The sequence below is a fragment of the Ceratotherium simum genome, chromosome 26, assembly GCF_057802395.1.
Source record: "Ceratotherium simum simum isolate JZ-2026a chromosome 26, ASM5780239v1, whole genome shotgun sequence".
Lineage (NCBI taxonomy): Eukaryota > Metazoa > Chordata > Mammalia > Perissodactyla > Rhinocerotidae > Ceratotherium > Ceratotherium simum.
In genome coordinates, this window is record NC_141925.1 from 42,049,332 (window position 1) to 42,060,734 (window position 11,403).

General features: G+C 46.6%; 1 protein-coding gene across 1 annotated transcript in view; it reads left to right on the forward strand.

The window, feature by feature from the left end:
- PRKRIP1 (PRKR interacting protein 1) overlaps positions 1-7,742 on the forward strand; it is a 28,563-nt gene extending 20,821 nt beyond the window's left edge. The window contains exon 6 of the mRNA XM_014796554.2: positions 6,440-7,742. Within this exon, the coding sequence (XP_014652040.1) occupies positions 6,440-6,537 (98 nt within the window). The 3' untranslated portion in view covers positions 6,538-7,742. The remainder of the gene's footprint in view (positions 1-6,439) is intronic.
- The last annotated feature ends 3,661 nt before the right edge of the window (positions 7,743-11,403 follow it).

Consider the following 11,403-nt stretch of genomic DNA (forward strand, 5'->3'; position numbering starts at 1 on the left):
TAGTGGCTGCACCAGTTTTGCATTCCCACCAGCAGTGTATGAGGGTTCCCTTTTCTCCACATCCTCTCCAACATTTGATATTTTTTGTCTCAGTAATTACAGCCATTCTGACAGGTGTAAGGTGATATTGTAGTTTTGATTTGCATTTCCCTAATAATTAGTGATGTTGAACATCTTTTTCTGTGCCTGTTGGCCGTCTGTATATCTTCTTTGGAGAAATGTCTGTTGATATCCTCTGACCATTTTTTGGTCAGGTTGTTTTTTTGTTGTTGAGTTTTATGAGTTCTTTATATATTTTGGAAATTAACCCCTTGTCAGATATATGATTTGCAAATATTTTCTCTCAGTTGGTGGGTTGTCTTTTTGTTTTGTTCATGGTTTCCTTTGCCTTGCAAAAGCTGTTTAGTCTGATGTAGTCCCATTTGTTAATTTTTTCTTTTGTTTCCCTTGCCTGAGTAGACATGGTATTCAAAAAGAGGTCTTTTGTTGTTCCATATTAATTTTAGGATTCTTTGTTCTGTTTCCATGAAGAATGACATTGGGATTCTTTTTTTTTTTTTTAATTTTATTTATTTATTTTTCCCCCAAAGCCCCAGTAGATAGTTGTATGTCATAGTTGCACATCCTTCTAGTTGCTGTTTGTGGGACGCGGCCTCAGCATGGCTGGAGAAGCAGTGCATCGGTGCGCGCCCGGGATACGAACCCAGGCCGCTAGCATCGGAGCGCGAGCACTCAACCGCTAAGCCACGGGGCCGGCCCGACATTGGGATTCTGATTGAGATTGTATTGAATCTGTAGATTGCTTTAGGTAATATGAACATTTGAACTATGTTTATTCTTCCAATCCATGAGCATGGAATATCTTTCCATTTCTTTATATTTTCTTTGATTTCTTTCAATAATGTCTTATAGTTTTCAGTGTATAGGTCTTTTACCTCTTTGGTTAAATTTATTCCTAGATATTTTATTCTTTTTGTTGTGATTGTGAACAGGATTTTTTTTTTTTGGTGAGGAAGATTGGCCCTGAGCTAATATCTGTTGCCAGTCTTCCTCTTTTTGCTTGAGGAAGATTGCCTCTGAGCTAACGTCTGCACAAATCTTCCTCTATTTTGTATGTGGGACACTGCCACACCGTGGCTTTATGAGTGGTATGTAGGTCCGTGCCCAGGATCCGAACCCGTGAACCCTGGGCCACCGAAGTGGGGCACGCAAACTTAACCACTACGCCACCAGGCCAGCCTGGGGATTGTATTCTTGAATTCTCTTTCTGCTAGTTCGTTATTAGTGTATAGAAATGCAACTGATTTTTGTAAGCTGATTTTGTACCCTGCAACTTTGCTGTAGTTGTTGATTATTTCTAATAGTTTTCTGAATGTTTCTTTAGGGTTTTCTATATATAGAATCATGTCATCTGCAAACAGCAAGAGTTTCGTTTCTTCCTTTCCAGTTCGAATTCCTTTTATTTCTTTTTCTTGCCTAATTGCTCTGGCCAAAACCTCCAGTACTACGTTGAATAGGAGTGGTGAGAGTAGGCACCCTTGTCTTGTTCCTCTTCTCAGAGGGATGGCATTTAGTTTTTCACCGTTAAGTATGATGTTGGCTGTGGGTTTGTCATATATGGCCTTTATTATGTTGAGGTACTTTCCTTCTATACCCATTTTATTGACAGTTTTTATCATAAATGGATGTTGGATCTTGTCAAATGCTTTCTCTGTGTCTATTGAGATGATCATGTGATTTTTATTCCTCATTTTGTTAATGGGATGATTTGTTACTATTGATGTTGACCTTGATCACCTGGCTGAGGCTGTGCTTGTCAGGATTCTCTGCAGTAAAGTTACTCCTTTTTCCCCCTTCCCACTCTGTCCTCACTCTGTGCAGCCCACACTTAGAGAGTCGGGTATAGTTATGCACCCTTCCGTGAGAGCGAAGTGGCTACATGAATTATTTGAAATTCTTCTGCAGGGGAGATTTGTCTCTCCTCCCCCGTGTATTTGTTTGTGTCAGTATGGACTCGTGGATATTTATTGTATACTCTAGGCTTTAATCCAGTACTGCTTTCTTTTGTTCATTAAATTGTTCCAGCTTTGGCCGTTTGGAGCTCTTTCATGTGGCACCTGTGTCCCTTTTACATATTCTCTCATCATTATGAGGTTTTGGGTTTATTTTCGTTGTGTTTTGTTTTTTCCTTTTTTTTGCTCTCCCTTACTTTCTGGCACTACAAGATTGTTCCGGACTTACCTTGTATATTTCCTGCCCTAGACCTAGAATCAGCCATTTCTCCGAGGAGGCCTGGTTCCTTTTACTGGAGAATGGTATTTATTGGAGAAATCAAGATCTGGGAGCTAGGTATGCTCTTTGCTACTGGGGTATGCTCTTTGCTACTGGGGTGTTGTTTTTAGGCCCTCTTAACTGATAAAGCAAGAAAATATATACGTGTGTACTAACCAGTGTATATACGCATATCTACAGATACTTCTGTATGTAACCATCTGTGTCTGTCTATGTTAAGCTAAATATGAGTTTATACTGATGTCTCCAACTCTAATCTACTGCCAAATGGATCATTCTAGCCTTCTCAACTGTTTGTAACCTGCCGCTAAAATAGTGAGTAACCTGGCTCCCACCATCCACCATCCATTTATTTAATTGTTCAGTTCCAGGGTACATGGATAGTGGATTCAGAATTGTTAAGCTGTTGCCTATGGGAAACAACTTTATCAGCTAGAGTACAGTGCTATGTACAGTTCCTTTTGCCATCAGTTTTATAGACTCCACTATTTCCAAAATTACTTAGGTCGGCACCTTTCCCCACCCCCTTCACAGAGGTCGTTTCATCCATTTGTAATACAGTTAGATTCATGTGTCACCTTTTGCATTCCATCCTGGGATTCTTAACATCCTAAATGGTTTTTAAAATTTGCATACATTAAGATTTATTCTTTGTGTTGTAAAGTTCTATGAGTTTTGACAAATGCATAGTATCATGTATCCATCATTATAATATTATACAGAATAGTTTCACTGCCTTAAAAAAAAGTCCCCTGTGCTTCACCTATTCAGCCTTCTCCCCACCCCAACCCCCTGGCGACCACTGCTCTGTTTACCATCTCTGTAGTTTTCCCTTTCCCAGAATGGCGTATAATTGGAATCATACAATATGTAGCCTTTCAGACTGGCTTCTTTCACTTAGCAACATGCATTTAAAGTTCCTCCATGTCTTTGCGTGGCTTTATATCTCACTCCTCTTCATCGTGGAATAGTATGTCATCATGTGGATGTACCATAGTTGATTATCCCTTCACCTATTGAAGGATGTCTTGGTTGCGTCCAGTTTTTGGTGATTATGAATAAAGCTGCTAGAAACATTTATGTGACGGTTTTTGTGTGGATATAAACTTTCAAATGTGTTGAGTATATACCTAGGAGAATGATTGCTGGATCATATGATGAGAATATGTTCAGCTTTGTAAGAAACCGCCAAACCGTCTTCCAAAGTGGCTGCACCATTTTGCATTCCCAGCAGCAATGAATGAGAGTTCCTCTTGCTCCACATCCTTCTCAGCATTTCATTTTGTCAGTCTTCCAGATTTTGGTCATTCTAATAGGTGTGTAGTGGTATCTCATTGTTGTTTTAATTTGTGTGACAGCATCTTTTTACTGCTGTGTCCTCAACATTAAGCATAATAGTAATAAGCACTTTATTATTTATTTATTATGTTGAAAGAATGAATGGGTGAAATAATTTTGTTGAATTACCAAATGACTTGAATGTGCACCAGATTCCTAGGTTTCTCCTCTTCGAGAGTGGTACTTCTAGGCCCCGACAACGTGCTAGACCCCAACAACATGCTTCCCACCCACAGGAATCAACTGGGTTTCCTATTAAGTGAGGTTCTAATTTTATTTATTTATTTATTTATTTCCCCCAAAGCCCCAGTAGATAGTTGTATGTCATAGCTGCACATCCTTCTAGTTGCTGTATGTGGGACATGGCCTCAGCATGGCCGGAGAAGCGGTGCGTCGGTGCGCACCCAGGATCCGAACCCGGGCCGCCAGCAGCGGAGCACGCGCACTTAACCGCTAAGCCACGGGGCCGGCCCTAAGTGAGGTTCTACATTTCCAGGGCCTTCTCAGTCACAAGGAATGCTTTGAGCCCTTCTCTGTTAATCAGCACCTCAGGCATCTAAAACACACCTTGCCACAAACATCCAGGTTAATCAGTGTTCTACTGTTTCTTTAAGATCAGAATTAAAGATCAAATCGTATGCTCTCGTCCTGCTGCGTTCAGACCTATGTGAGTGCGGCTGGTGGTTCTTAGAGAGGCTTGAGGCAGACAGAGTATGACTAAGTTACCGACCAAAACAGAAGTAATGAGCAGTTTCAGCCTTGGAGACCAAGTTCTAGAGCAGAGCTCCCAAGCTGGTATATGGGGAATGGGCTACAAGCGGCAGAGCCTTGATTCCCTCGGCCTTCAGGGTGGAGACTGAGTGCCCAAGGCCTTGGACCAGTTGCCCATGTGCCATAGAATGTCCTTTTCCATACATGTCATGACATGAGAGAGCTGGGGGAACACTGCCACAGGAGTCCAGGGAGCTCAGAACTAGGTTTTTGACCCATCTCCAGTTTTTCACTCAATCTCTCCATAGCATGCTTTTTTTTTTTTTTTTTTTTTTTTTTTGTGGTAAAATACAGATAACATAAAATTTACCCTCTTAAGTGTTTTTAAGTGTAACAGTTCAGTGGTGTTAAATACGTTGACATTGTTGTGCAGCCATCACCATCATCCATCCTGATAACTCTTTTCATCTTATAAAATGGAAACTGTACCTATTAAACTCTACTCCCCATCCCCCCCTCCCCCAGCCCCTGACAACCTCCATTCTACTCTGTCTCAATGAATTGTACTGCTCTAAGTACCTCATATAAGAGGCATCATAGAGTATTTGTCTTTCTGTGGCTGGCCTGTTGCACTTAGCACACTGTCAGGGGTGCTTCCCTGTTGTAGCATATGTCAGAATGTCCTTTCTTTTCAAGGCTGAATCATATTCCATCGTGTGTCTGTCCATTCAGTATGCTCATCTCACTCCTGCCTCCATCTTGTTTTTGTTTTGCCTCAGTTTCCTTAGGCATTTTTGCAGGCAAGGTAGGCAGAGGCCTAGAGAGTCAGATAGTCCAGATTTGAATCCTGGGTCCTTGTTTTACTGATTATGAGACCTTGAGTAACAAATTATTTAACCTCTCCGAGCTTTATTCCTCACCTGTAGAGTGGATTACCTCACAGGCTATTGTTAGAATTAAACACAAAGTGTATGTTAAGGCTTACCCACTGCCTGGCACAGAGTAGGTCTTCAACGAATAGTAGCTATTAAAACATGCTCACCATTTGTACTTTTGAAACTTCTTGTTCTTTTTGGAGGAGGAGGAATACCCTAAATTAATTAAATTCAATCTTAGCAGTGGTTTCAGCCCATGGCCATGAGTGGTCTCTAGTGTCCCATCCTAGGGTGTGAGGGTGAATTTCAGATTGTGCTGTGCCTTGGGCACCCCAAGGCCTCCCGTGTTGAAGATCTTTGTCCGACTTTGTGATGACAGCGGTAGCGAAGCTCTGGCTACCTGTGGGCTCTGGGGGTGCTGGAGTGAGTTCCTGCACGTCTGCAGGGAGGAGGCCCATTGGTGGGCCCAGGTGAGCGCACTGTGCTTGCTAGTGGCCGCAAGAGTGGACCATGAGCTGGAGGACCGGTGCTGCTTCTCTGGGCTCTGCCTCTGCCCCATTCCAGTTCTCGCCCACTGCCCTGCTCTCTAGAAGCAGGGAAGAGGAGGAGGAGCTGGGAACAAGTTGTCTGCATGCTTTGCTTTTGGCCAGCTCAGCTGCACTGTGGGTACTGGCAGTCAGGCCAGGGAAAACACTGGAATTCAGAGCTGCACGTGGAGTGTCGAGAGAGAGGATTTCTGGGTCTGTGGGAAGAGCTGGCAAGCTGGCATATTTGTGGTGGGCAGAGCCCTCTGCTACATAGTTTTTGAAAATCCTTTTGCAGACTGTGGTGAGAGCTTGAGGCGTCAGCAGGAGTGTTGTCAGCGTAGCGTTAAATGTTAAAGGGCTGGCTGGGGACGTCACCCTGCCGAGGTGACAGACAGTGGTGTTGATAGGGGCCATATAAAAAGCAGTGAGGCCCGATTTATGGGATTCTTGTGTGTGCAACTGGACCTTTTTATAAGGATGAGATCTACCCAGCAGCAGTGGTAGGTCAGTTTTGTGACCAACCCTTTATACCCAGGGAGTGGCGTTGGGAACTGACGGACGTGAGGACCTCTGGCTCCTCGGTGTCCTGTCCAGGAACAGCTAGTTCCTAGTTTTTCCTCTCCTCCTTTTTTAAAGTGCCCCTGGATTCTCTGAGTGAATTTGTGTGTCTCTGATCTGAATGTCATGTGATTACAGGATCCAGTCAGTCCCAGGAGCAGCCGTCCAGTAGCTCTGAGGAGGCGTCAGGAGCAGAGGAGGAGGATGACGAGCCCAGCTTCATCATGGGGCGATGACGATGTTTGCCACAGCGGCTCTCTGGACCCTGGCCCACTCTGTGACCAGGACCTCAGAAAACCCTCCAAACGACCCAAGGGGAAGGGGGGCTGTTTCAACTCAGTTTCCCTCCCAAGCCCTCGCTGGATAGAAGCAAGTGAGAACCCATCCTGACTGCTCACAGCCCCCCTGGCGGCAGGACTCGGAGCCTACGGGAGAGAGACGACAGTCTCCTGGACGCTCAAGGGCACTGCAAAGCAGAGTTCATTCACGTTCCCGCCAAAAGGGGAAAATGTAGCCTTCTGCCCCTGGTGCCTGTGCTTGTATTTGGACAGTGATAAGTTTTGGGCTGGTTTCTGTGAAGGGCATGTTTATTTAGTAAAGAACAGAAAAAGTTTAGGTTTTGTTCAGACCTGTGTGACGTCGATTACAGAAGAAGGCTGTGAAGTGACATGATAGAGATGGGGCCTCGAGATTTGCTGGTACATGGACCTGATCCCAGACTCGTTGAAGGAAATGGCTTTCGCTCTGGGGCTAACTCACATTGCAGGGCGCCTGGTCTCCATGTCCTTCAGCTGAGAGTGCAGACTGCACCTCAGAATACGTGCTCCTGCCTAGCAGCTCCCAGTACACAGGTGTGTGTTGGGAAGCCCCCGGCATGTGCAGAGGGAGATATGGGACTTAACCAGGGGGCTGGGCCATAAGAAGGGAAACTTGATGTGTGAAAAGAGCTTTTGGAAAAACAATTGGAGACTAGAAAATCCAGGCTGGGCTGAACCAGAGTAGAGGGTATGTGGAATCCTGGCTGAGCGGGAAGGACGGGGATGGACTGGCCAAAAGCTGCATTTTCATCCTGAGGTCAGAGGGGATCTAAACAGAAAATGGGAGGTGACCAAGGGCAGCCTTTCAGGCCAACAGGAGCAACAGAGATGGTTTCTAATTAGAGCCTTTGCTCACTTTTTGGATTGTTTTATCTCCAAGTTTCTAAATATATTTTATGCCTTTTATGGAATTTGATGGGATTAAGGACAGTGGTTTTGAGTGAAGGGAAACTAAGAAGCATTTTACGTGTCTTTTCACTTTTGCTGTATTGATTTCCCTGGCCCCGCCCTCAGCCATGTGACATCTGGGGTCACTGCTGTCCCTTCAGCAGTTCAAGTGACAGCTTCTTTGCCAGGAAGCTGAAATGGAAAGTCAGCCCTAATAAATTAGCACACACCCTGGGCGTACGTTTTGAAACCCCTGTTTCTCTTTTGTCAGGGACTGGCTGGTTCATTCTGTGTTTTATGTTTTGTTCTCCTGTCTGAACTGTTGGTTACCTTATCTGCCTCCAAAATGTGTGTCCCGACTCTTGCTCTGAGGCTGCAGCCTGGATCTCGTGGGCGTTGTCCTGCACTGGAGGCTGTGCAGGGTACTGAGCGTGGAGCCTGGAGACGTGGGTTTGAGTCCTGACCCTGCCTCTGCTGAGATGGGGACTCTGGGCGAGTCACTTCCTGCCTCTGCCCAGCGCATCTGGCCAGAGCTGATTGAGACACCACAGCAGATGTGTGTTGGGCAGTGGGCGAATGGCTAAGCAAATAGGATGCCAGGCCGGATGTGTGTTTCACACCTTTACTCGATCTCAGAAAATGATGTTTAGGTAGGAGGTGTCCTGTAGCCATTTCTGGCCATTTTTAAGGGGTCATCAGTACCTTCTGTTGAGTGACTCTAGGTCTGTTGTCTTCAGGGTAGTGTTCATTTGGGAAAGGGGAAAAATTAGCTGTCATCAGTGAGAAGGGATGGGTGGTACGCTCCCACTTGGCCCCCCCTCAAAAACACCATGATTAGGGGAGAAGCGTTAAGTAATGCCCTTGTTGATTGGCTCATGGGTGGGGAGGAATCTGGAACTGAAGAGCAAAGGTGCACATAACTTGGCTGTCTCAGGAAACCTCATGTGTAAGAATTCTGAAACACCAGACAAGTTAGGCCCACTCAGTCACTCACCAAATGTTTATGAGCACTTCATGTGACAGCCCTGTGCCAGGCCTAGGTCTTGGTATTAGAATACTCTTTGCGCTTCAATTAGATGTCCCATAGGGATTTACCAAACAAGATTTATGAACACAGAGAGGTTTGGAAACTTGCCCAGGTCACCCAGCAAGAAAGTGATAGAGGTGTCTTTGAGCTCAGGCAGTGTGACTCCAGAATCCATCATCCTAGCCCCTGTGCCATAGCGCTGTGCTACTCTGCGGGAGCAGCTGTGCAGAGCCCACACCTGATGGGGAGGGGGCCCTAGGTGCTGCTTTCCAAACCTGGGGGGAGGGGCGTTCAGGTGCTACTCTTGGTGCCAGGGCTGGAGGCTGAAGGCCCCTCCTTAAGCCACCTGGGGTGTATATGTGTGTGTGCGCATATAATGATAGAATGGTATATCATAATATGTAATAATTTTACATGTAGTGGTCATATGCAGATGTGCACAGAGTAGTGAAAAATCTGAGTTTCCTGACGCTCCATTTCCCGGCTGTGGTCAAACAAGGCTGTACTTTGCCTTCTTGATTCAGTTCAAACTTGTCTATTTAATGGCAGGTTTTTTGCATTATCTTGCTTTTTTTTGGTGATTTTGCTGTTTAAAATGGCTCCCAAGCATCGTGCTGAAGTGCTACTTAGTGTTCCTGAGCGCAGGAAGGCTAGGATGTGCCTTAGATAAGCTTCATTCAGGCTGAGCTATAGTGTTGGCTGTGAATTCAGTGTTACTGAATCAATAACATATATTAGCTAAAATGTCTCTAAATGACCCACACATAAAGCAGCGTTATGTATTGATGAGTTGATGTTGTGTACCAGAGGCTCACAGGAACCTGACGCTGTATTCCCCCGAGGGGCAGTGGTTTGATATTCACTAATTCTGCATTCTCGGGGACTTCATAGTCTTCATGTAACTATCTAACTACTGTGACTAATGAGAATCAACTGTGTGTGTTTGGAGAGGGAGCAAGCCCAGAATCACAGGGACAAGGGTTTCCTGAAGCAAGGAACTGGGCTTCACTGCTGTATTCCCTGGTGCCAGCAGCACTTGATGTCACCTGGAGACTCAGGCGGCTGGAATGGTCAGTCCCACTTGGAATGAGGACCACAGCTGTCACATAGGGCCCAGCACTCCACCACCTTTCTAAAGGCACTTGGACCTGTCCTCTCCTCAGACCCCACCCCACCCCAGCAGGTAACTGTTTGCTGAAGCGTGGGGAAAGCACAGGCTCTCAGGGCATTGCGGCCAGTGTGCCCTGCTTTCCCTCCTGGTCCAGTGCAGGGTGCCCCCACCCAGTGTCCTGCATCTGCAGGCCCCTCCCATCAGCAAGCAGCTCTGGTGCCTCCCACCGGGAAACAACAGAAGCCCCTGTCTCCATATTCTCCTGCAACTACCACCCCATTTACCTCCTCCCCTTCTCATTCGACTCCTCTGTTTGCTGCCACCGCCTTGTTCTCCCTCCCCAAATTTTCATCCCTATCACTCCACTGAAATCCTAGTTTTGCCAAATCCAGCCTGGTGGTGGCATTCTGTAGTTTTCAAACTCAGCATTCCTGACAGTCCTGCCTTTCTATCTGCCTTTCCCTTGCTTGCATCTCTAACTCTAAATGTAGCGGTGACCCAGAGCACTGTCTTCTATTGATTGTCAGCACTCAAGCCCCAGGAGATCTTACCTAGCCCGTGGCTTTAAATACCATCCTCACTGATGTCTCCCAAGTTTGTGGCTTCACCTTCCCTTTGGAGCCCCAGACGCACGTCCACCTGCCCACCTGATGTCTCCCGGTGGCTGTCTGATGGGCACCTGAAGCTCAGTATAAGAAAAGCTTGATTTTACCCCTAAACATTCCTCCTCTGTCTTCCCACCTTGGTAAATTGTGCCACATCCACACAGTTGCTCAAGTCCCCAACCTAGGAGTCAGGGTCATCCTTGGGTCCTGTTTTTCTCACCCCCTCAGCACATCCATCCATCAGCAGGTCCTGGACCTGCTCACTCTCAACTGTCTCTACCCTATTCACCCCAGTCCACACCACTAGCATCTCGCATTTGGATGGATGCTGTGGCCTCTTTCTACTCATGCCCCTTCCCCTCAAAAAAGTCTGTTCTCCACACAGCAGCCAGCAGAAACCAGATCTTGTCACCCTGTGTTAAGTCCCCAGTGGCTTCCCTCGCACTTTAAATAGGAACTCCACGCCTTTTCTCCAGCCCCTGCCTGCTTCTCTCTCGTGCCCACTACACTCACTCTTGCTCCCGACAGCCCCATCTCTGGAAGCTGTTCCTGCCTCAGGAACTCTGCACTTGCTTGGCCTGTTCCCTTCTGTTGGCCTCAGCCTTCCACCGGCTCACCACCACAGTTCTGTTTCATTTTCTTCCATAGCACCCATCACCGGTTTACTCTCTGCACTGGGCCACGCCAGCACCCCCACAGCCACAGACTGGACTCTGAGCGCCATGAGAGCAAGGGCCTGCCTGTCCTCTTCTTTCCTGCACCCCTAGTGCCAGCACAGTGCTAGGAACGAAATGGGTGCTCAAATGTCAGGTCGGTGACTGAGCAAAGCTCAGGGACCGAAAGCAAGCAGGAAAGTTGTTCACACCTGAGAAGCTGCGTCTACAGAACGAACCCCAGGGTGGATGTATGCAGTTAGTTGTCTTTGCTGAGACGCCAAGGTGACGCCCACAGTGCAGCAGCAGCGGAGCCTGCCTGAAAATCCAGACTCCCTGGCCACGCCCCCAGAGACTCCAAGGCATCACAGTCCATGCCCCAATAGGCGTGTAAACAGGGGCCCTGGAGATTCTACTACGGACCCCTCCCCACACCCTGGGAAACACTGGTTTTGAACATATTGTTACTATTTTAAATTCACTTCCCTGTTCTCAACATTT